This window comes from Podarcis melisellensis, assembly GCF_964234715.1.
Source record: "Podarcis melisellensis genome assembly, chromosome: 16".
In the NCBI taxonomy this organism is placed as follows: domain Eukaryota; kingdom Metazoa; phylum Chordata; class Lepidosauria; order Squamata; family Lacertidae; genus Podarcis; species Podarcis melisellensis.
In genome coordinates, this window is record NC_138533.1 from 35,986,482 (window position 1) to 36,012,010 (window position 25,529).

The 25,529-nt window shown below is 45.7% G+C and overlaps 1 protein-coding gene and 1 long non-coding RNA gene across 3 annotated transcripts in view; one reads left to right on the top strand and one right to left on the bottom strand.

Moving 5' to 3' along the window:
- The window catches only part of LOC309359496 (transmembrane protein 132C-like), a 245,810-nt gene that overhangs the window by 149,782 nt on the left and 70,499 nt on the right, over nucleotides 1-25,529 (bottom strand). The window contains exons 1-2 of one of the 2 annotated variants that reach the window (XM_081893264.1): nucleotides 12,277-12,369; nucleotides 6,283-7,171 (exon numbers count right to left, since the gene is read on the bottom strand). In XM_081893264.1, the coding sequence (XP_081749390.1) occupies nucleotides 6,283-7,171; nucleotides 12,277-12,319 (932 nt within the window). In that variant the 5' untranslated portion in view covers nucleotides 12,320-12,369. Of the gene's footprint in view, nucleotides 1-6,282; nucleotides 7,172-12,276; nucleotides 12,370-25,529 lie in introns of those variants that run through there. The other variant, XM_081893263.1, reaches the window with a different exon arrangement.
- LOC309359650 lies at nucleotides 9,168-21,397 on the top strand. The gene is made up of 3 exons (XR_014163894.1): nucleotides 9,168-9,266; nucleotides 10,267-10,381; nucleotides 21,211-21,397. It is a non-coding gene; the product is annotated as an uncharacterized lncRNA (long non-coding RNA).

A 25,529-nucleotide genomic window follows, 5' to 3' on the forward strand; every position in this document is an offset into this window, starting at 1 on the left:
GGCTCAAAGAGATTAGTTAAATAAAATAATATTAGTTAAATAAAATACTTATTTGGAGTGAAGTTTTATTCTTGCTGATTACCAATTTTATTTATCAGGATTCTGCCGTGCATCTGTTTCCTCTCACCCCAAATGTAGCCACATAGCTTCCCACAGAAAACAAGAAAACAACATCCATTCAGGCGGCCTTTTTGCACTAAACAGGCCTAGGTGATGTATTGATGGATTGGAGACAGTCCCAAGGGTCAGACAGGGAGGCTAGAGTGCTGCCTTTGGTCCCTGGGTTTAATGTTCACCATCCCTGATGCAGAGTATTCTATAAAGTGGTAGTATTCTCTCTCCCTCTCCTGCTCTCTCACCACCTACATTTAATCTTCAGCTTTGCTAGTATCAAGAACACCACATTTTTCTTTACATCTGTTTTCTATCTGACTAAGAGGCCATGCATTCTGACTAATCCTAGAGGCAGACCAAAATAGCAGGTTGGGTTCTGCATTTCCAAAGGGAGAATGTCCATTGCTGCTGCGTCCAGCAAAGCCTTTCTATGAGCAGGTTCCTTTTTTGTGTGCCTAGCATGGAGTGAAACACAAGAACGTAATGTCAGTGGTTCATCCAGTTCAGTACTGTCTACACTGACTGGCAGTGCCTCTCCAGGGTTTCAAATAGAAGACTTTCCCCGTCTTAGCTGGATGCCAGGAATTGAGCCTGGACCTCCTGCATGCAAACTACACGGTCTGTTGCTGAGCTATGAAGCTTCCTAAGAAGATAACGTGAGATTCTAGTCCTCATGGATCTGAAAGAAGGGCAAAATGCAATAGGAACATAGGAACATAGGAATGTCAGGCCATTGGTTCATCTATCTAATTTTTTCCACTGTCATCTGCCATTATGGGGCAACATCTTGTGCCTAATCCCATGTAAGACCTGCTGTCATTGGGAAATGATATCAACCCAAATGTCAAGCACAAAGAGTTGGCCTTCTTTCGTACGACAGGAGAAAGACAAATGCAATGGAAGCTCGGTTCTTGAAAATCTTTGTTGAATGATTTGGAAACTGAATGAGGGAAACCCGGTAGTAATTGCTTCCATTTTTGAACGTGCCTCGAAAGTCAAATGGCTTCCACTGCATGTTTTTCCCATTTTTTCAAAGGATTTTGCCAACAACCCATTGATCCTCGGTTTTGGAACGTTTGGGAACAGTCTTCCGGAACGGATTATGTTCGAAAACCAAGGTTCCACTGTAGTTGCTTTCAACTGGGAAAAAACCCTCCTGCTGCCACAGAAGGTTGGATCGAATACATGTAAAATATAGTATTTCTGCTTATCTCACCAGTCTTCTAATTTTCTCATCTCTACAATTTTAAATTCAGTTCTCCACATTTGCATATCAGCTGGCAATTTATTTCTGGTTTGCTTTTTTTGTTTTAAAAAAAGCCTTCATGAAAATTCATCATCATTTTTGTGCAAATTTCCACGAACAATGAACAAATGCATTGCTACCTCCCCCTCCCCCCGGGCTTTAAATTGCTTTTATATATTGCATTTTACCTTCTCAAGTTGCACTGAGACTTTTTACTGTGAAAAGTGACTGATAAATGTACCGTATATTTTTTTTGTTTGACATGCTCAGTAACATGAACATTTTTTAAAGGCACACTTTATCCTAGTATATGCATATTTTTTTTAATACATCACTTGGCTGGAAAACTCCACAGCAAAATTTGAAGAAGCAAGCTTTTCAAAGGGTGGCTGCAAGTTGTTTGCATATTGTTTCAGGAAGTGAAAATTAAGGAGGTTCTTCTTTCAGCACAAACAGAAATGAATCTCTCCCCCACCTCTACAGTATTCATGGGGAGCAGTTTAAGGGAACGCCAGATAAGGAGTAAAAACCTAGAGCAATGTCCGTTTTAGGATGCTGATGTAAGAGCAGCACAATGTTTAGTCCAGTCTCCCATTGCACCATTTCTTTTTGTGTAAATGCTTGTGTAAATGCTTTTTATTAACTTATTATTACAGCATATACACACATGACACTTAGAAAACAAACTACAAAAGAAAACACAAAATAAATGATAAAACAGATATTCATAAATCCTCAAATATCTGCACATGGACTTATATTATCTAATCTTTAGTTCTTATTCTATTCTAATAGACTTCCTCCTCAACGTGGGTCTGATTTTAAACTTGATAAACTGTTTCACTGCACCATTTCTAAAGGTTGCAGCAGAAGTCTTTACAATCAGCCTCAGACGTTCCACTCAGCTGGCAGGTGTCACGCAGATTATCTCATCAACTTAACCAAAGCTGCTTCCAGAACAATCAGTTTCCTTTCCTTCCCCCATATTTTTACAAGGTTGGAGACAAATAATATACCTCCCCCAAGAGCTGAATGTGATATGCAGTTGTGCACACATGGATTGGTTATAGCAGGACAAACATAGGAATCTTCCCTCTATTGAGCCAGGTGATGGGTCTACCTAGCTCAGTATTGTCTACACTGACAGGCAGCAGCGTGCCAGGTTTTCAGACAGGGGTCCTTTCCAGCCCAATTTAAAGATGCCAGAAACTGAAATGGACACTGTGCACAGCAGATGATCTATCATGGACCAATGGCTCTTCCCCAAATAAATATCCAACTTAAAACCTGATATCAGAACATAGGAAATTGCCTTATACAGAGTCAGACCACCTGGACTGGCTTCCTAGGATTTCAGACTATACGCCCTCCTTAGTCCTACCTTGGAGGTACCAAGGATTGAACTGGGGACCTTCTGCATGCAAAGCAGATGCTCCACCTCTGAGCTACAGCACTTCCTCTTGCAATGTGTCTGTGTCAAAGGGTCTTGAGCTGGGCTTGAAGCAGGAACCAGGACTGATGTCAATCATAGAATTATAGTATCGTAGAATTGTAGAGTTGGAAGGTACCCCAAAGGTCATCTGGTCCAAGCCTTTGCAATGCAGGAATCTCAGCTAAAGCATCCATGACAGATGGCCATCCAACCTCTGCTGTAAAACCTCCAAGGAAGGAGAGCCCACCACCTCCCTAAGGAGACTGTTCCACTGCCGAACAGCTCTTACGGTCAGAACGTTCTTCCTAATGTTTAGTCGGAATTTCCTTTCTTGCAGGTGGATCGCTTCCCAGATTGCTGCCTCCCTCTCTGCACAGTATTTCAGTCAGATATTGGCAGGTTTACATCAAGATCATGACTAGGTGGCAGATAACCACCATTTTTAAATTTCCCCATGATAGACTCATCGAACTGTAGGATTGGAAGTGGCCCAAAGAGTAATCTAGCCCAACCCTCTGCAATGCTTCATTAGGGACAGTACTGTACTGTTTTTGAGGGACAGGGGGCAGGCAAGTGTGGGGGATTCCCTGGTCCTGAATGGGGTAACTGTGCCCCTGAAGGACCAGGTGCGCAGCTGGGAGTCATTTTGGACTCACAGCTCTCCATGGAGGCGCAGGTTAATTCTGTGTCCAGGACAGCTGTCTATCAGCTCCACCTGGTACGCAGGCTAAGACCCTACCTGCCCACAGACTGTCTCACCAGAGTAGTGCATGCTCTAGTTATCTCTCGCTTGGACTACTGCAATGTGCTCTACGTGGGGCTACCTTTGAAGGTGACCCGGAAACTACAACTAATCCAGAATGCGGCAGCTAGACTGGTGACTGGGACTGGCCACCAGGACCACATAACACTGGTCCTGAGAGATCTGCATTGGCTCCCAGTACGTTGCTGAGCACAATTCAAAGTATTGGTGCTGACTTTTAAAGCCCTAAATAGCCTCGATCCTGTATACCTGAAGGAGTGTCTCCACCCCCATCATTCTGCCCAGACACTGAGGTCCAGTGCCGAGGGCCTTCTGGTGGTTCCCTCATTGCAAGAAGTGAGGATACAGGGAACCAGACAGAGGGCCTTCTCGGTACTGGTGCCCGTGCTGTGGAACACCCTCCCATCAGATGTCAAGGAAATAAGTAGCTATCTTATTTTTAAAAGACATCTGAAGGCAGCCCTGTTTAGGAAAGTTTAAATATTTATTGCTGTATTGTTTTTAACACTCAACTGGCAGCCGCCCAGAGTGGCTGGGGAAACTCAGCCAGATGGGCAGGGTATAAATATTATTATTATTATTATTTATTATCATGAGAATGTCAACAGCAGTGGCCAAACTTGGTCACTTGGTGCTGACAAGAATACTGGGAATGGTGGTAAATTAATGTATGGCGCAGGGCTAGGCAATAGGAGTGTACTAGCAACTGCCCAGTGCAACAACCTATTGACACTGGATTTCATGGAACCTAATCTAGAACATTAGAACATAGCAGTGGAAGATAGGAGTGCCTGGTGTGCTCTGGTCCGTGGGGTCACGAAGAGTCGTACACAACCAAACGACTAAACAACAACAACAATCTAGAACACAATGGACACACACACAGGCTTTATAATCTTCATCAGTCACAGAACATAGCAGTGATGGCCCCTACAATAGTACTACGCCTGTGGCTTCCCTAAGCCTGTTATAAGTCAGTGTGGTGTAGTGGTTAGAGTGTCAGATGAGGGACCTGAGAGACCTAGGATCAAGCCCCTGCTTGGTCATGGAGCTCACTGGTCAGTGACTTTAGGCCAGTCACTGCCTCTCGGTCTAGGCTGTTGTGGAGATTAATTGAATAGCAAAACCATGTACATCACCTTGAGCTGCTTGGTGAAAAAAAGTTGCATATAAATGCAATAAATATAAGAAACAAGAAAATAAAAAATGGCCTTCTAATCTTCACAATCAGTGGAGCAGCCTTCCTGGCTAGTGAACTTCAGATTCTGGCTCAAATCCTTATTCTAGTAAGTGGCGCCAGGGCAGCAACATAGTGGTAAATTTTGAAGCTGCTTATTTTGGAGGTGCTTGCCATGATAGCTCCTATGACTATGCCCCCAAGGAGAGTTTGAAATGCAGGCAGCTCTCCCTCCCCTATCTATATATCCACACACACATACAGTATATACCGCAATGCCCAATTTATTAGTACCAGCATGAGTGCAATCTTATGCATAGTTTCTTTGGAGGAAATTCCACTGAACTCAGTGCTGTACAAAGCACATTGACCTTTCAACCAAATAAGGACTTTGGCAAGCTGGAAATGAAATTGTCTGCTTCTAATTAGGAATGAAAACAACCTTGCAAAGAAGTGCAATCATTGAAACCATTAGTGGGAACCAGGGACACCTTCAAAGAAAAGGAAGGGCGTATCCAATCTCTGCTTGATCATCCCCCCCCCCTTTTCACTGCCTTCTTCAATGTTAAGCTGTCACAAACAAACTTGAAAGCCTTGTTATCACCTCATTTGGTCAACAGGGCAGGCGGGGCCCATCAGTTACCCAAGCGTTCCAGCAGAAGATGTCTTTACCGCTGCTCTGAAAAATGTCCCAGAGCTGCATTCATATTCACCTACATCGGGGGTTTGGGGCTAGAAACCATAGCCACTGGTCAAGATTCAGGCATGCCAACTCACTAACTGGCCCTGGCTGTGACAGTCTACAAACTGGAAGCAACAATAGCAAGATCATAATCCTTCGACTCTCTTTTAGAAATTATTTTCTGTTTCTAGCCTCCGGAGGGCTATCTGCCCCAAAAAGCTATTTTCCCCCTCTCCACTATGATCTGTCCTGCATTAATGTAATTCATATAAGCTTGAGACATAAATATGTTCATGTGTGGAATCCTTGGGGAAACCTTCAGTTGCCTAAAGCACTGGAAGAGCAGTTGTGACCTTTATCGCAAACATCCCTTGACTGTAAAGCATAGAAATCAAAGGGGAAATGCATAAATAAAGCTTGCCCAATATTTTTGGTTAAAGTTCTTTCATCTGGGAAGCAGAAACCTAGGAAGATGTCTCGTGTAGAGTCAGGTTATTGGTCCATGTAGCTCTGCACTGTCTCCACAGACTGACAGTGGCTTTCTGGGTGCCTACAGCCACACCACCCTGAATGCACCCGATCCCGTCCGACCTCGGAAGTTTAGCAGGGTCGGGCCTAGTTAGTACTTGGATGGGAGACAGTGGCTTTCTGGGTTTCAGACGAAGCACATTCCCAGCCCTACCTGGAGATTCCAAGGATGGAACCTGGGACCTTCTGCGTGCAAAGCAGATGCTCTGCCATTTGGCTACTGCCTTTCCCCCAATCTAAGCTTGCCAGTGTCAGCAGAGAGCAGCCACCTGAAAAGCCAACCCACCCGCCAATCACACCCAGCAACACAACACAGAGCAGACATGCAAACTCATTATACCTCAGGATGAATTGGTCCACAGTGATGTTGTTGGTGACCGTCACCAAAGCACTCACAACTTCTCCTTGTCTGATGGGTTTCGCTGGCAACCAGATGACGACGTTGCTGTCCAGCCACAGCTCTGTCAGCTGAGAGCTCTCCGGGGTCCTGTAGAGAGTGACGGAACCAATTCTCTGCAAGTGGGACATGGTTTCCCCTGACCCTTCCTTCCCTGGGCGGATGGCGTTCCCCTTACGGATGTCTTCCGAAGTACACTCTGTATTTTCATCTGCAGGCTGAATGGTGTAGTAAAGCTCCACTGAGCTCCCTTCAGACTGATTGGATGCTTTTTTGCGGCCGGTGACAATGGTTGCTGGGTTAAACCAGGTGGGCTGAAGTTCCAGGTCAGCCACACACAAGCCCAGATGACCCTTCAATCTGCAGCTGCCCCGAACCTCCCGTGTTTCCCGAAAGGCAAAAACTCGCATGCAAGGCAGCTGCTCTGTCATGCTGTAGTCATCCCAATCTCTTCCCACAATGTAAAAAAGAACTTGGACTTTGGGCCTGGTCAAATAGACCTTTTCACTCATGATGTATGCTTTCAGCTTCCAATTGAACGTAAATTTGTTGGTGGATCCAAAAAAGCTTGAGGTCAGCAGCAGGTCCTGGGGCACAGCCTGTTCCACAGAGAAGGGCCCATAACTAGCATTGATCACAGGGGTCTTCTTGGCTTTGTAGGTGAAGAAGGTCTCCATCCGAGATTGCAAACTGGAGTTCCGCATGAACTCCTGGTTAGTTTCTTTGAGGAAAAACGAACTCTTGGTGCTGGAGATCTGATATCTTACAGGTAGATATGTTGGCAGAGAGGAAAACTTCTGAATGTTGTCTGAGGCCCCACGGCCAATGGTCACTGTTGGCAAAGAAGGAGGCAAAAAACAAAGAACAAGATGGGTTAGATGAGACAATGCCCAGTTAGCTATTTGTGCAAGAAAGCTCCAGTTTGGTTCAGGGCCCAATTTTGTGTCCTTAATCACTCCATGCCCAACATGATCTGAAGCCTGAATGGAATTGGGGACCTTGCAACCTGCTAAGGTTGGCTGTTGTGGTGGCAGGGTAAGAGATTCCTGACTACATCACCTCCCATTCTCTGTCTCCACTCCCCACCACATGCTTCATATCCCCTCCTTGACAGATCCAGAGCACCCTGGGTGACTCTGACCCCATCCAGTGCAACCTAGAGCTGCCTCAGCCCACTCTGGACAAATCCCGGATCAGCCCAATACACTTTGGGATCTGGGATTTCTCCAGACCAGATGCAGTTATGGCTGCAAATGAAGTTTTATCCATCAGTGTCTCAGGAGTGGAGAAGTATCAGGAGTGGGGAACATCATGCCCAAGGGCCAGATGCAGACCTCAACTTTTCTCTATCTGGCCCCCTGGACTCTCTTGAGGCAACATGTTCTCTCTCCACACCATAACTTGCTCTGTACCCTCCTTGAATGTACCTCTTCCTTCCTGAATTTGTCCAATCTCCCATTTTAACGAGCTAAGCTAGGGGTTATCATTATATCTTGTGGCAGCGGATTTGATTAAAAATGCCCTATGTGATAAATAACTTTCCTTTGTCTGAACATAAGAAGAGCCCTGCTGGATCAGATCAAAGGTCCATCTAGCCCAGCATCCTGTTTTCACAGCAGCCAGCCAGATGCCTCTGGCAAGCCTGCAAGCAAGACCTGAACATAACAGCATTCTCCCCCCCCCCCCTTGTGATCACCACCAAATGGTATTCAGAAACATGCTGCCCCCAGTAGCATAGGTAAAACATAGCCATCATGCTGATAGCCATTAATAGCCTCCCGCTCCATAAATTAGTCTAATCCCCTTTTAACGCCATTCAAGTTGGTGGCCATTACTACATTGAGTAGGATCAAATTCCACAGTTTAGCTATGCCCCGTGTGAAAGCTCTTTCTGTTGTCTGTCCTGAATCTTTTATTCTGACCCAAATCTACCGTCAGGCAAATTATTATTAATCTGAAATAAACTGGATTTATCAGAGTCTTGCATCTTGGAGCATGGCTGCTATTATCATCATCATCATCATACCTTTTATTGGCATTACATACAAACATCACATATCCCTCCTGCCCTTAAGATCTTCAACGCCAAAATTATAGCTCAATTGCTCTATGGTATTCCAGTCTGGCTGCCAGGGTTTACCCAGTTGGTAGAACGAGTGCAGGCAGCTTTCCTCTTCAAGATTATTTACTGTCCCACGCTGTGTACCCTATGCAGCCTTGTGTCTAGAGGGAGGTCAACACAAGGTAGAGACTGCCGCCTGGTTGCTATTAGAGATTAGCAATGCTGGGAGCTTGTAGAGGCTCAGAGAGCTGCAAGGATCTCACTTGTAGTGGTTGGGGCAGGGTGGAACCGCTCCCCTGGCCCCCCATCCGCATTGTCACAGTGACAAATCAGAGGAAGAGGGGAAGAAACACAGGGCAGCATAGTGCAAGCACACCAGCAAAGCAAATGCAGCACTCCTGCTGGTGTGTTTGAACCTTGCCAACCTTGCTGCCACCTCATCCCTCCTTCTCACCTTCCTAGCACACCACAGTGATGGCAGTGACAGATCATAGGAAGCTGTCATTTCATTGGTCCATCTTGGCTCTCCAGGGTTCCCGGAAGAGAGTTTTCCCTAGCTCTACCTGGAGATGCCAGGGATTGAACCTGCAAAAAGATATGCAAAGCAGATGCTCTACCACTGAGTCATGGCTCAGATATGGATCTTGACATCTCAGGTTTAGTTTTGCTCATGTTTCATTCTTTTTTAAAAAGAGAAGATTTAAGCTGTTTAATAACCCGCTAAAACTTAATTTTATGATTTACAGGTTGCAAATTCTCAGTTCTGCCACCATTGAAAAGACAGCCAGATTCATCAATATTCTACCAAGGCATTGCAACACAAACGCATCAGCACCTGTCTGCCTTTGTACAAGCACGGAACTAGGTGGGATGCTAGCAAGTGAAAAGCAATAAAGGGAGATACTTTCTTCCGATGAGGCAGGGATAGGAAAATAGCAATGAGTGCCACAACTCCAGAATGTTAATTTAAGGTGATGGACCTTCATATTTAATTCATGTTGGAGAGATAGGTGGCAGGATTTGTTCCTTCCAAATGAGCAAACTGCCATTAAGAGCCAGAAAATGCAATAGGAAATAGTAATAGCAATCAAACAAGAATAGAATATATATTTTGATTTTGCTAGACATGGGGAGCTGGGGGATCCTGAAATTCACAAACCCGTTCCCAGCAACCACTGGACACCTTAATCAGCAACCTCTCTTGGCTTCTGGGATTTGAGTAAACAATGCCCACACAATTCCTAGCATTTCGTCACAGACATAAGGACTATGATTATTATTTTTATTTAAAAGAAACTGAATGGTAAAGCCTACATCCTCAGGAATTTGAATCCTGAACCCAGCACCTCCATGACAACACCACCCTCACAAAAAGCAACAACAACACACCCCTAAGGATAGGATTCAAAACAATCCATGTCCACGTCCAATTTAAAAATCCAAAGTTCTAGCCATCAGGTTCCAATGGAAACACAAAGGCTTCTATAGCTCTCCCTTTGTCAGAGGCCCAATGTCCAGCCTGAGGATGCTAAAGTTGTAGTGGTTTACCACACAGGGCAGGCACATAAAAAGCCAAAGGTTCCTGACAGTAGATATTCTTGACAGTTAATCAGACCTTTTCATTTAAAGGCTTAGGCACAGCATGATCCTTACTTAACCCTGATTGCACAGAGGTCACGGATGAGATATCAAGCAGGGCCCAGACAGAGCCATGAAGTCTAAGCATCCTGAAGACCTTTTTATTAAATTCCTCTGGGCTAGACTCTAATATCTTGGTTGGGTGCTTATTACCGGCCCGCTGCCGTGAAGTGAAAATTGCAACCCCTGTAATAAAGGGGATTTTCTATTTTCACCCTCCCCTGCAGGGATGCTTCGCCATCCATCGATGTTTCGGGAGCCTTTACTGGCACAGATCAAATGCTGGAAATCTGTGGACAAAGCCACATGAGCCCTTTGTGCTGAAATAAGCTCTACACAAAGGTAACCCAAATGCAGTGACCAAAATAGTTTTGTTGGGTGTGTGGGAAGGTGGGATTAAATGTGCCTACAGAGATATGACGGCATTCTGAAATGTAGTCCACTTGCAAGTTCCAATGGGTAGAAGTCAGTTAATTCCTACTCACAGTAGACCTGATAAAATTAATTGAGCTACGTTAGTTGTGCCCATTACTTTCAATAAGTCTACTCTGAGTAGGAGAAGCATTGAATGCCAACCAATGTTTCCAAAGAATCTGAAAGGTCTCATCCTAACCCAGCCTTGTGACAATTCTGGTGAGAGGAGCTTTTCTTCAGTGGTAGTGTCCTAATCTCCCCCAAGGACTTAGAAATCAGACTGTTACCATGACTGGAGGTTGTGGTTTATTGGTGAATCCAGTATAGTGTCCAAGCATAGATCTATAGGCTGCAAACAGGCAAATCAAGGCAGAGTATAATGAACATGGCTTTAGCTAAGACATTGATCCAAGTTTCCTAGACCAGACAGATGGGAAGTTGCCTGCTCCTGATGGGGTTACACTCCTTCTGAAGGAATGGGTACACATTTTGGGGGTACTTCTGGACCCATTACTGTTGCTTAAAGGTCAGGTGGCCGCAGTGGCAGAGTGTGACTTCTACCAGTTTGGGCTGGTGGCCCAGCTGCGCCCCTCTCTAGACAGGGATAGCCTAACGTTTGTTGTCTATTTTCTGGTAGCCCCTTGGTTAGATTACTACAATGTTTTAAATATGGGGCTGCCTCTGAAGACAGTTCAGAAACTCCAGCTGGTGCAGAATTCAGCGGCCTGGTTGCTCACCAGGGCAAGATGGTTTGAGCATATAATGCCAATTCTAGCCCAACTACACTGGCTGCCAATTAGTTTCCTGGCCCAATTCAAAGTGCTGGTTTTGACCTATAAAGCCTTAAGCAGCTCAGGACTGCAGTACCTTAAGGACCACCTCTCTCCATATGAACAGACCCTGCAATCATCATCTGACATGCCTCCTCCATGAGGGATTTGGAGGGTAGCAACACAAGAATGGGCCTTTTCTGCAGTAGCTCCCTGCTTGTGGAATGCTCTCCCCAAGAAGAAATCACCACCACCATCATCATCATTAAGTTACCTGTCCTGTTGGAGATAGCAAAATAAGTGAGGGCATTCAAATGGTACCTTTAAATTCTACACAACCTCAGTAGAAGGGTAAAGTTTTGGTACTCATCATCTTATAGATATAAGGACTCAGCTGAGTTTTGCAGTTTGTCAGAAAAACTCCTGTTTTGCAGAGCTCTCCTGGCTCCTGAAATGCCCAAGTTTGACCAGCTACCTTGAACCAGTGCTGTGCTCTTTGCTTCATGCTTCCTGCCACTTGCTGACCTTTGCTCCAGGCTGAATTTCCCCAGATCTTGCCCAGGATTCCATGGGCACTTGTACCATCAGAAATAAGAGGTCTCATCTGACAAAGATGGAATCAGATTTCATACATTACAGAGATGAATCACTGTATATCAGGGATGTAGTGTGACATGATTATGCATACAGCAGCAGTGAGGAGACTGGGGAGTGTATGGGAACACTGTGAAGTGTCTTCCTGCACCCTTGAAATCCCTGCAAACAGACACACGCACACATACCTTTTGTGGCATAAAAGTAGGGAGGACATTTTTGCTCCGTCCTATCAAATAGAGATCCATTTCAAAAAAGGACAGACCCTGGACAGTCTAATCCAGAATAGGTGTGTGTATATGCGTGAAGAACCTAAATCAGATGCCTCAAACTTCCCATCTATTTTAACACATTTCAATGTGTCCATTAACTTCACCAAGATCAGAAGTGGTTATGTCAGCCCTGTAAGAGTCAATGTGCTTTATTTATTTGTTTGTTTTCAACATAACCTTCACCAACCTTTGCGGCATCCTCCATCAGGAGGCAGCTTCTGTAAGGTCATCGACCAGCAGGATAGGAGAGGTTCACAGGTTTCAATCACAAGAATCCCACAAGGTCTATAGCCAGCTTGCACATCATTTGTGAGAATTAGCCAGGAGGTGAAGAGAAAGACAGGCCAGTGGGATGAAAGGGCACGAGTATATCCAGAGTTTTTTTTAAAAAAGGGGCTATTCGGAATAAAAGGCCAAATTCTCCTTGCAATACATAAATCAGAGTCAGCGCCCTGTCATGGAACATTAAATCAATCCATGATACTTTTCTAAGATAGTAGTGGTCAGTCTAACCTCCTCCCACCATTACACATTAAAGTGCATTTAAGAAGAATGAACAGGAAACAACCCTCCACTCTCAACACTTAAACTTCCACATTTCCTGCATAATTCTTTTGAGAGTCCACACTGGTATGGCTGAAGCTTCACTGCAATATGATCTCATGCATCTGAACAGCAGAATCACATTGAATGAGTAGATTGCTCTAAGGCAGTGTTTCCCAACCTTGTGCCTCCAGCTGTTTTTGAACTACAACTCCCATCATCCCTGACTAGCAAGACCAGTGGCAAGGGATGATGGGAATTGTAGTCCAAAAACAGCTGGAGGCACAAGGTTGGGAAACACTGCTCTAAGGGACCCCAGAGATTGAACTGAGAAGCACTGTGGCCCTCTAGATCACTGGTCTCCACTAGTGGGTCATGACCTGATCCAAGGTGGATTGAAAAAGCAGCACTAACGCAATGCAAATATATGGCAACGGGTTAAGAAATGGGTCTCCGATTACATGTTTGGTTTAAAAGTGGGTTCCAGGTCTGAAAAGGTTGAAGATGTTGCTGCACTCTAATTCCCATAAGCCCTACTAGGGTGATGAGAGTTGGGCTCCGACAGCATCTGGAAGGCTACAGATTCACTATCCCTGGGGGGGGGGGGAACTACCTATGAGAAGAATCATAGCTCATTGGTAGACCAGGCGTTTCTCTTATTGAAGCATGGAAGGGAAACAGGAGTTGAGGTGCTCAAGGCAAGCAGGCACCTGTGCCACTGACATGCTTTGTCTTTAGAAGACTCCAGGTCCAATTCCTGGCATCTCCGTTAAAAGGACTAGAGCCATTAGTCCACCTAGACCAATATTAACTTATCCATTGCATTAGCAAAGCTCTTTCCCAGCCTTTCAACCTCATATGCCTTTTAACTGGTGATGTCAAGAATTGAACCTAGGACCTTCTGCATGCAAAGCACATATCCTGACACTGAGAGGCAGACCCTTCACTTTCTGATTGTTGTGGCCAGTGACACAGATGTCAGTCAGCCTTGGACTCATCAGTTTCTGCTTCTCTTCCACCAAACTCCTCTTTTAAAGGTGGACTTACGCACACAAGAAGCCACTTTATACCAAGGAAAACTGAGTGGAGGCTGGTGCACATTGGGACTGGTGGGGTGGAAGGCAGGGGGCCCACAGTAGATGGCACCAGAGCCAGTGGCAGACAAGGCCAACTAATGGTAAGTTCTACAAGGGTGACAATAAGGAAGCTGAGAGCCACTGCCACCCCCAGGACTTATTGCAAATATAAAGGCAGTGGAGGCTGGTCCATCAGCGTACATGACATACTGCCCCACCAAACTTAGTCTACTCTCAGCTAGCCCCCACCTGCCTGCCTTCTTACCTACAACCACTCCTAGGGTTGGCTCTAGCTGCCAGCTTCTTCCTCCTCCTTAGTCTCCATGTTGTCCTTGTAGAACTCAGAAGAGAGGAGGATGGGGATGAAAGTGGAATTATTTGGCTCTGCCTCTCACTGACTCCACCTCCAGCTGGCCTTCCTACACTCCACCCTACCAGTTCCAACAATCACCAGCCACCACTGCTCCAGAATCAATGAGAGAAGCACCAGCAGGAAAATGTATCCCTCTGAGCATCAGCCTTGCATGGTTGTAGGACAATAGCTTGTCACCTGTGATTAAGGAGACCTGCAGGTTGAGGGCAGGGGAGGCTCCGTCAGAGTGATGCTCAGCGCCACTGCTGTTTATGTCTCCTGCTACTTTATATGCTCCATCAAGTTAATACAAATAAAATAGGTCATGCCTTTATGATATAGGGGTGGGTGGGGGAGAGAAATAATGCAGACGTTTCCTAATTAGGACTGCATTGTTCTGATGTTTCCCCTGTCAGGCTGCTCCTTTAATGCATTGTTTCTTTGTGTAAGGCCAGCTAATTAAAGAGGGGGAGGAGAGAAGAGGAAGGCAAATCCTGGATCCGATGTCATTCCCCCCCCTCCTTTCTTTCCTTAATGGCAATGAATTTTTCTCCCCCTTTCAATTAGGGCCACCACCATTAATGGATTGCTCTGCTGAATTAATAGCTCAGAGGCAGTATAAAAATAGAACCCATTTTAATCAGAAGCAAGGACCATGACCCTGCCATTGCCATCATGGAAACACCAACACCGGCTATACTTGAAGGTGCTTCCAGCAAAAAGCTCCACGTCTCTAAGGATCTCCAGGCAGAGAATTGAAAACCAGGCTTCTGTGCCCTCCTTTTCTGTGGCATTTTTGCAGCTGGTCACAAGAGGCAGCAGCTGCTGCTGTTGCACTGTCCACTGCACTTGGGTGTCACCAATGCTGCTGGCCAGAAGGAGGTACTGCAGCTACTAACTTAGAGTTGTGGGTGTTATAATAAGGCTACTGTTTCAGAGCTGCAGCTAGCTTAAGGGGACTGACTACTAGGCCATGGGTAGGAAAACTAAGGCCCGGGGCCCAGATCCAGCCCAATCACCTTCTAAATCAGGCCCGTGGACGGTCTGGGAATCAGTATGTTTTTACATGAGTAGAATGTGTCCTTTTATTTAAAATGCATCTCTGGGTTATTTTTGGGGCATAGGAATTTGTTCATTTTCCTCCCTTCAAAATATAGTCTGGCCCCCCACAAGGTCTGAGGGGCAGAGGACTGGCCCCCTGCTGAAAAGGTTTGCTGATCCCTGGACTAGGCAAATCCAACCTTATAAAAACTCAGCTCTCCTAAATAGGAACACCATCTTTTTTGAGAACAAAGGATGCACCCTAAATCCAATATCCTGCTTTGCAGAAAAGTCAACCTCTGGAAAGACAACAACGAGAGCATGGAAGCCAACACTCTGCCTGCCGTTCCTCCCTGCCAACTGGAATTCACCCTGCCTTTAAGATAGCAGTCCTATTTAGCAGTTTGGGCTAGCCATTGATAGACCTTCTCCTCCACATTTTTTTCTCATCCCCTTTGAGTGTCACATAAGCCAGGATGCACTGCCACACCCCTTCTAAGAATATACAACTTTCTAAGATTATACAATCATCTTCTAATTATACAATAACGATAATTAGGGATGCATTTCAACAATCAATACAGATCTCAATTTGTTGACTTTCAGGTAGAGCTTCTATTTTCTCTGCATATATATCGGCAAGTGGTTTGGAGCGTTCTAGTATCTTCTTTCGAACTGCTTGTCAAAGTGCAAGTAGATAAATAGGTACCGCTCCAGCGGGAAGGTAAACGGTGTTTCTGTGCGCTGCTCTGGTTCGCCAGAAGCGGCTTAATCATGCTGGCCACAGGACCCGGAAGCTGTATGCTGGCTCCCTTGGCCAGTAAAGCGAGATGAGTGCTGCAACCCCAGAGTTGTCCGCGACTGGACCTAATGGTCAAGGGTCCCTTTACCTTTCTCGTATCTTCTTGCTGAGTGACTCAAGTTGTGTTTTTCATGAAGTTTCATTGTACCTAACAGAAGTTGCACATAATGTGTGTTTTCAGTATTCCTAGATGCTTAGCTTGGGAGCATACAATGGCTAAACACCTCCTGCTTAATACTCATTGAGCAGCTCTAGGAAGTTGGAAACCGGGACCCTGCTACTGAAATATTATTGGATCTTTGACCACCCCCTTCTCCCAGGACACCACACCACTGAACCAAACCTCTGTGGCTCAGTGGTTTGCCACAATGGCACCATTTGCCAGATGCAAACACTGCCTTAAAATCAGTAGCCATGAAAACAGAGCACCCCCGCTAACAAAACACTCTTGAGGTGTAAAATACCTAAGCAGGGAGTTTCCAGGAGCAAAGACCATTCAAATTCTAGACTGTAGTGATAACAGGTGGGAAAGAATCCATTTACCCTGGAGTAAAATCTTCAGCATGGCCTGTGTGCCCCAGCCTGTGGCCAACTCCCTGTGGCACCATGTTTGTGGCTGAGCATCAAAGCCACAAGTTGCACCCACTGAGCCAAGTATCTGGGATGCTATTGAACGGCCGTTTGTGCCCCCCAGTCTGCCAATTCTGCCAATTATTAATTGCAGTCCTTTTATTTACTGGTAAATCTGTCATTCTCTTTGGTATCACATTTAACAACAACAACAACAACAACAACAAAAATGTTTTGTAGTTGAAACCCAAAAGAATTCTTTTGAAACCCAAAAGAATTGTAGTTGAAACATTGTAGTTGAAACAGCAGCTCTTAATGAGAAACTATTAACAGGCATTCCCCCCACCGCCCAGACTCTGCCACCCCTGTCCCACCCCTCAGAACGAGCCTTGGCAACCTGAGCTGATGCCTGAACTTTCACCTTTCTCTTGGCAAAGAACCAGACTAAGTCAACATCTCTGGGCTGGTTTCCATTACCAACTCCTGATTAACATACAGAAGAGTCATTTCTCCCCCCCCGCCCGCCTTCTTTCTTCCAAGCACCCAGCAGAACAGGAAAACTTCAGAAGAGGGGGCCTCCCGATTGATGTCTGACTTTGGAACTGAGCTCATAAAAAGGGAATAATTAAAACCAGGTTACCGGGGGGGGGGGGGCAGAGGATAGATTCTTCAGAACTGTTTTCCCCTCCTCTGCTGCTAACATTGCACTTCATCACAGCCTAAGAAAGGAAAGGCTGAAGGTTGTTTTGCATCCTGTCCAATGCTTAAAAATAATCATCAATCTGGATCTATCAGATATGGGAATTACTAACATGCAGCTGAATGAAATAAGTTGCTTTTCTAGCACTTGGTGCACTGTTGACCCTCACGACAGGTCAAGTCAAGGGGCTTCTTGCATCTGCCCCCTCACCTCTTTGCTAGAATCATAATTCCTTGGTACAAATTGATGGTGTGGCCACATCTTCAATACTTTGCACTAGTCTAATTGTTCCACCTCAAAAACAATACTGCAAAACTGGAGGGGGAAATTAAGGGGCCACTGAAGTGATCCTTCCCTAGAAAGAATGGGGGAAATTTCATTTGGTTCTCATTTTTAAGCAAAGCTGACCTTATTTCATTGTTCTGAACTATTATGAGGATGGGAATGGAGTGAGCCTTCCAATTTTGCAACACAAAGGGACATATATAGGAAGCTTCCACATACCAAGTCAGACCCTTGGGTCATCTACCTCCATATCATCTACACCAGGCACGTCCAACAGGTAGATTGTGATCTACTGGTAGATCACCGGCTCCCCAAAGAAGCTCAGCAACTTTGCCTCCCCTAAAAAAGCTTGACATTTTTGCCCTGCACCCCCCAAAACAGGCCTTTCCTTCCTAAGAAAAACTAACAACTTTGACCTGTACCCCCAAAAAGGGGGCAGATCACTGCCAGTTTTTAACACTGTGAGTAGATTTCAGTCTCTTGGGAGTTGGCCACCCCTGATCTACACTGACGGGCAGTGGCTTTCCAGGTTTTCAGGCAGGGGATATTCCCAGCCCCACCTGGAGATACCAGGGATTGAACCAGAAGTCTTCTGCATGCAGAACAGATGTTCTACCACTATGCTATGGCCTTTCCACACCTCTTAAGATCCACATCTTGGCTCCACCCACTGATCTGCTTGTTTGTTTTAAAAGAGGTTGTCAGATTGAAGAGTCCTACTACAGTGGAGGCTGGTTTGTTAGAGCAAGTGGTCAACCTCAGTTTGCCCTCACCAAGTCCCCATCTGTTTGCCTCTGTACTTACAGCTAGTCCTGGGGGTGCCAGTTTCCTCCTTCTCCTTAGTCTTGCTCTTGTAGAACTCAGCAAGGAGAAGGAGGATGGGGAAAAATCTGTTACAAGTTGGTTCTCCTTGTCATTGGCTCCAGCTCCACTTGTTATTGGGGCTCCCTGAATTCTGCCCCCAGAAGCCTCAATGGGCACCAAGCACCACTGTCAGAGGCAGAATCATGGAACTTCACATCATAGCCATCATCACAGGGGGTTAGATCTGGAATACCAAGAATATCAGATCTGGGCGAAACCTAAGCACAATTGCAAACAATGGCCTTAGATGTGGAACGACCTAATTTTCTTTCTTGGAACTTAGCAAAATAAAAATAAAAAAATCCCAAGATATTCTTTTTCTGATTACTGAACAGAAGGTAGTCATTTATTTTGTGTTTTCAAACATGATCCTTTGTAGAATATTTCTCCCCTCCCATTGTTCCCGCCAACGGTGATCTCATTTCATAGCATGCCTGCTCAGGCTGAATTGAAAGCAGAGATGCTCAGAGCTAAAGCGTCTGTTCCCATTTACTGTGGCTGCAGCAATGCAGGTAAAGGGAAACACTGGCTCGGGAAATCTTTCAGCTTGCTTTTTTTAACCATTTGGGAGATTGCGAAAGGAACTGCCACACACAGTGCTTGCACGGTGCCTTGATGGTTCATGAAAGCCCTTTGAAGTCATCCAGACTTCTATCCTGGATCTTCTCCCTCCAGAGAGATACAGCTCAGTGACAGGGCATAATAACATAGGATGAGCCTGCAGGATCAGGCCTGTGGCTCATCAAGGCCGTTATCCTGTTCTCATATTGGTTCAACCAGATGCCTATGGGAAGCCTGAAAGCAGGACTCAAGCACAAGAACTCTCTCTCCTCCTGTGCTTTCCAGCAGCTGGTATTCAGAAGCATCAAGACCACCGACTGCGGGGGCAAAGCTAGTAGCCATTGGTAGCCTTATCTTCCATGAGGGTATGTTTTGTGTGCAGAAGATCCCTGTTTCAATCTCTGGCATCACCAGGTAAAGTAAGGTAAAGAGACCCCTGACCATTAGGTCCAGTCGTGGCCGACTCTGGGGTTGCGGCACTCATCTCACTTTACAGGCCGAGGGAGCTGGTGTACAGCTTCCGGGTCATGTGGCCAGCATGACTAAGCCGCTTCTAGCGAACCAGAGCAGTGCACGGAAACACTGTTTACCTTCCCACTGGAGTGGTACCTATTTATCTACTTGCACTTTGACGTGCTTTTGAACTGCTAGGTTGGCAGGAGCAGGGACCGAGCAACGGGAGCTCACCCCATCATGGGGATTCGAACCGCCAACCTTCTGATTGGCAAGTCCTAGGCTCTGTGGTTTAACCCACAGCACCACCCGCGTCCACCAGGTAGACTGACATAAATATCCCTGTCTGGAGCTCTACAAAGCCACGGTCAAATCAGTGTAAACCAGATGTGGGAAACCAAAAAACCCAGGGACTGAATGCAGCCTTTCAGGCCTCTTCTGCTCCTTATCTCCAGGCCACACCCCTATATGGCCCTGTGCTGTGCCCTCCTTGAGTGCTTTTGCCTGGGTGGCTTCCCGTTGAGGCATCTATGGGAGATGGGTGCTGGACTAGATGGACCTTTGGTTCGATCCAGTATTGCTCTTCTTTAGTCATGCTGGCTGGAGCTGATGGGAGCTGGGGTCCAACAAGGTCAAGAGAGCCATAGGCTTCCACATCATTGCAATCAATTGTTCTCATTTGGAGGAAGTGCCAACTTACTCCCACTTAAGCTACTAGGGACACGGGTGGTGCTGTGGTTTAAACCACTGAGCCTCTTGGGCTTGCCGATCGGAAGGTCGGCGGTTCGAATCCCTATGATGGAGTGAGCTCCCATTGCTCTGTCCCAATTTCTGCCAACCTAGCAGTTCGAAAGCACGCCAGTGCAAGTAGATAAATAGGTACCACTGTGGTGGGAAGATAAACGGCATTTCCGTGCCCTCTTGTTTCCGTCACTGCGTCTTGTCGCGGCAGAAGCAGTTTAGTCATGCTGGCCACATGGTCTGGAAAGCTGTTTGTGGACAAACACTGACTCCCTTGGCCTGAAAGCGAGATGAGTGCAGCAACCCCATAGTTGCCTTTGGCTGGACTTAACTGTCCAGGGATCTGTTTACCTTTACCTACTTTTACTTAAGCTACTGAACTCCACTACTGGATCTTCCTGCCCATGTGCTGTGGGTCAATATAGCTTGTCTACATGCTCCCTTATATTTGCCAATAGATGCAATTGCTGTTGAAGCCTCACTCTTGCGATTTTAATGCTGGCAAGTAAGCAGTTGACTCCCCTCAGAGCCAGGAACTTTCTGCACTTGGACAATGGGCCACCAGGGGGAGCTGCTTGAGTGTCCCTTGCAGTTTTTATGCCCCCCCAATCCCACCCCATCTAACTGTTCAGGTTTCCATATCAAAATTTATCCCAAACAAGCCTCAAATCCCCAGGAAATCACAGGCATGAACATTCAAACACACAAACCATCAAAAAAACAGAATTCAAACAGCAGAGAATTCTGTTCCAGCATCTCTTCTTGGATATTTACGCCAATCAGAGTATGTGAATTTCTGAAAAACCATTCATCTGTGGTTTTCATCAATGACAGTGGTTTTGCTTTGATCATACTGGTTCTGGCTGTCCTGGAACGCACTACTGCAGGTGTGCGTGTTTGTGTTTGTTTGCTCTAGATTGTTACAATTACATGCCTTTGATGGCCAGAACAATGGTAGGCAGTACTGGACCACAGCTCAGTGGCAGGGCATCTGTGGTAGAAAATCTGCCTAGCATGCAAAAAGGTCCCAGATTCAAACCAGTGGAGGCTGGTCCATTAGCCTGTCTGCCTGTGGCACTAGCTGTCAGATTACTTTATTCCCCTCCTCTTTCATCTCGCTGTTGCCTTTACAGAACTCATCAGGGAAGAGGCCAACTAGAAGCAGTTGGTTCTCTTATTGACTCTGGCTCCACCGTCTGTTGATCAGCCTTCTGACCTGCCAGTCCCAATGGGCACCAACCTCCACTGGCTCAATCTCTGGTATCTCCAGGAAGAACTTCAAAGAGCTGCTGTCTGAAAGCCATTGCCAGTCAGAGTAAAGGCAAAAGTAAAGGTAAACGACCCCTGGATGGTTAAGTCCAGTCCAATTCGTTTATGGGGTCAAATTCCACGTTCAGGTCGAGGGAGTGTTTGTCTGCAGACAGCTTTCCGGGTCATGTGGCCAGCATGATTAAACTGCTTCCAGCACAACAGGACACCATGACAGAAGCCAGAGCACACGGAAATGCTGTTTACCTTCCCACTGCAGCAGTACCTATTTATCTACTCACACTGGTATGCTTTTCACTGGTATGCTAGGTTGGCAGGAGCTGAAACAAAGCAAAAAGCAAGGGGAGCTCACCCCGTCATGGGGATTCGAACTGCTGGCTTTACGATTGGCAAGCCCAAGAGGCTCAGTGGTAGACAATACTGGACTAGGTGGACCAATGGTCTGACTCAGTGTAAATAAAAACTTCCTGTTTGCTTCTCATTGAGCAATTTAGTCAAGCCTTCTAACATGGCTTCTCTTATTTCCTCAAATAAAATACCTTGTGCCCTCCAGATCTTATAACCTACAACTCCCATCATTCCTGGCCACTGGCCATGCTGGCTAGGGCTGATGGGAACTGGAGTTAAAAACATACAGAGAGCAAAATGTTGGCTATCCTTGGGCTAGAGACTTGCTTTGCAAAGCTGAAAGCTGAAAATGGTCCAGAAATCTGCAGGCAGGGGACAAGACTCCCAACAGGCCCTTCTGTGGCAACACCAAGCCTGTCTTTAAGCCACAGAAACATGACCATGCCAGGTCTTACACTGGTGAACTAATTGGTAAGGCTCCTTAAAATTCAACCATCTAACCTGTTTTTTAAAAAATGTGCTCAGATGCTACACACACAAACTTACTTTCCCAGATTATTTTCCAGCCATTTCTGACATTGCCTATGTAAGCATCTTGAAACACTTTTCTAAAAAGAAAGAAAAAACCCAAACACCCAACCCTCGCTTAATCAATATCAAGATTAAACCAATATGTTTCCAGGCTTGAATTGAGATCTGGCTCAGAGTTTGTGTAATGGAGGAGAAGAGAATGGAGCAATTTAACCACATCTGTGGAACAGAGCAAATAAAGGAAAGTTCAAAGAGGTTGGGTCCCCCCCCTTTTTTAAAGGACTAAAGTTTCAGATTTAAACACATATGCTTCAGAAATGCAAGGTCACATTTTAAATGTGTGTGGCATTTTGCTGATTAGTTTTTTATATAAAAAAGAGGTTATACAGTGGGGTGAAAGTACTGCTCTGTTGACTAGTCAAGGGCAAAAGGTCAAGCTTCTATTATTTCTATGAGGCCTTGGCCAATCCAAAGGTTTTGTTATTCTAGCCAATTTGAGAGGCTGATAGATATAGCTCGGGAATTCTGAGTCTGAACTACCAGCAACATCATGATTATTTATAATGTAAATACAAACCTGACTGGACATTCAGATAATCATCAGGGACATGCATGTGGGTGCCCCCTGTTAGAATTCCTGCTCCATGATTGCAGTCATGGGATTTTTGTCTTTCACATGACGGTATATGTTTTGACTCCACAAAGTGGGAAGTGATGGAGACAGGATGTTTGTGTTACTGTGTCCCGTGAAGTGGGACTATTGTCCTTTGTTCTTTCCTCTTTGCTATCTGATGCTAGAGAGAGATGGAGCCATGTTGCAGTGCTCCATGTGTGTTTATATGTAAATAAAGTAGATTAGCCAAAATGCTGAGTTGCTAAGGTCTGTCATGCAAGCTGCGAAGACTCTGCGGATCCCTAAGTGCGCCGATGTCCTTTGGCATTGGTCGCTGTGATGTTTGGGCAGAAGAAAGCTTTTGAAGCTCCCAAACGATCAACCAGGAGGGAGGGAACATGCCAGTTGAGCATGTGTCTCTGCCAGGGTCCTACTCAAGATTAGGACAAGCTCCTAACACCCCCCTCACACAACTGAGACAAGGGGGCTGGTTACTGGGTGCCACAGAGAGAGCCTTTTTGGTGGTGTCTTGACTATGGGACTCCCCTTTCAGGGACAGTGTATTGGATTTGCAAGTAGGTCAGGTGTGGGGGACCTTTGGTCCTCCAGATGTTGCTGAACTATAACTCCTTTTATCCCTGCTCATTGCCTACATTTGCTGGTGGCGATGGGAGTTGTGGTTTAGAAACACCTACAGGGCAAAAGCTTGCCTGCATGACAGTGCCAGGTTAAACTCCCAGTATATCCAGGTCTTGCAAAAATCCTGGTCAACTGCTGCCAGTTAGTCTAGACTAGGCATGGGGAACCTGAATGGGCCTGAGATGTCATTTTCCCCAAGCCCTGCTCACCTACCCTGCACCTGGTGCTGTATGGCATCAGATGTGGGGCAGGTAAAGAATATGACTGTAAGACCTGATTTCAACAAATCATTTTTTGTAGTTCAAGTCCACCTGTCAATCAGGTTCAAGTCCACCTGTCAGGGGAAAGGGGAGGGTTTTGGGAGAGACTGTGGGTTGCCAAGCTAACTTGCTTCCAAAGCTCTGTTGCCCCTTTGCTTATCCATCTCTCTCTGGGCCTAATCTGCACAATTGCCCAGAGGCAGGGATGCCTCTTTGCAGGTGTGTTGGCACCAGCAGAGCTAATAATAATAATAATAATAATAATAATAATAATAATAATAATAATAATAATTTATTTATACCCCACCCATCTGGCTGGGCTTCCCTAGCCACTCTGGGTGGCTTCCAACAAAATATTAAAATACAATAATCCATCAAACATTAAAAGCTTCCCTAAACAGGGCTGCCTTCAGATGTCTTCTAAAAGTCTGGTAGTTGTTCTTCTCTTTGACATCTGGTGGGAGGCTGTTCCACAGGGCGGGTGCCACTACTGAGAAGGCCTTCTGCCTGGTTCCCTGCAACTTGGCTTCTCGCAGTGAGGGAACCACCAGAAGGTCCTCAGCGCAGTGTCCAGGTAGAACGATGGGGGTGCTTCCACCGGTATGCCCACCCAACCCTGAGCCTGCCCTCACTGTGCCCTTCCATCCACAGGTAAATGGCAGTAGCACCCCTACCAGGAGGCTATTGTCAAAAGGAATAACTGCTTCATTTTCTCACACCTGTCCTTGCTCAGGAAGGGCCCTTGCAAGGCTGTGATGGGTGTTGCCAGGTGGCCTAGCCATGACTACCTCTGGTACCTTCCCTGCTTAAAACCAATTCATCTCTTCCTGACTCCTCTGTATTCTTACATACTTCACTAGGCTTTTTGTAAGCAAATAAATAAATAAATAAGAGCATTCTGAACAAGAGGGGCTACCAACATCTCTAACAGTGCCTCCTCAACAGTTCTCTTGATTAGCCCTAATGTTTTGACACAAGCTTTTTATTTATTTATTCCTATTTATTTTTTACTGTCTTTCCCCCCCTAACAGGGCACAGAAAAAGCAAACATTGCATTAGCCCATTAAGGATGGAAGAGCTGGATAAATACCCTGCTGCTTTGTTCCCAGCACTTTCCTTAATACACTCCTCTTGAAAATCACATTTCGCAGCCTCAAGAAGCCAGGCTAGGTTAATGCAGACTGTTAAGACAGGAGTGGAGACATATTCAAGGCCAGCTCACGGCAGCAAGATTCGTAGAATAGGGCAAATTGCTACCTTAAGTGCTCAGGAACAGGCAGTTGCCCAAAGCTCAGGTTTTTGTTGTTGTTACCATTGCTGTTGCTATATTCACACCTTGCTTCCACCATGGAGCTCAATTGTCCCCAGGTTGTCTCCCATCCAGGCCCTGACCAGACCAAGATCTTCTTACCTTCAGTAAGCAGGGTCTGTCCAAGACATTTTGTTGCCTGAGGCAATGATCAAGCTGATGCCCCACACCATCTATGAAAGCTGATTGAACTAGCAATAGGATTGTGGTCACATCCACACCATACATTTAAAGCACTGTCATTTCACTTTAAACAGACATGGCTTTCCCCAAAGAATTTTGGGAGCTGTAGTTTGTTTAAGGGCACTGTATTCTGCATTGGCCAGACCACTCCTGGAATACTGTGTCCAATTCTGGGCACCACAATTTAATAAGGATGCTGACAAGCTGGAACGTGTGCAGAGGAGGGCAACCAAGATGACCAAGGGTCTGGAAACCAAGTCTTTTGAGGAACAGCTGAAGGAACTGAGTATGTTTAGCCTG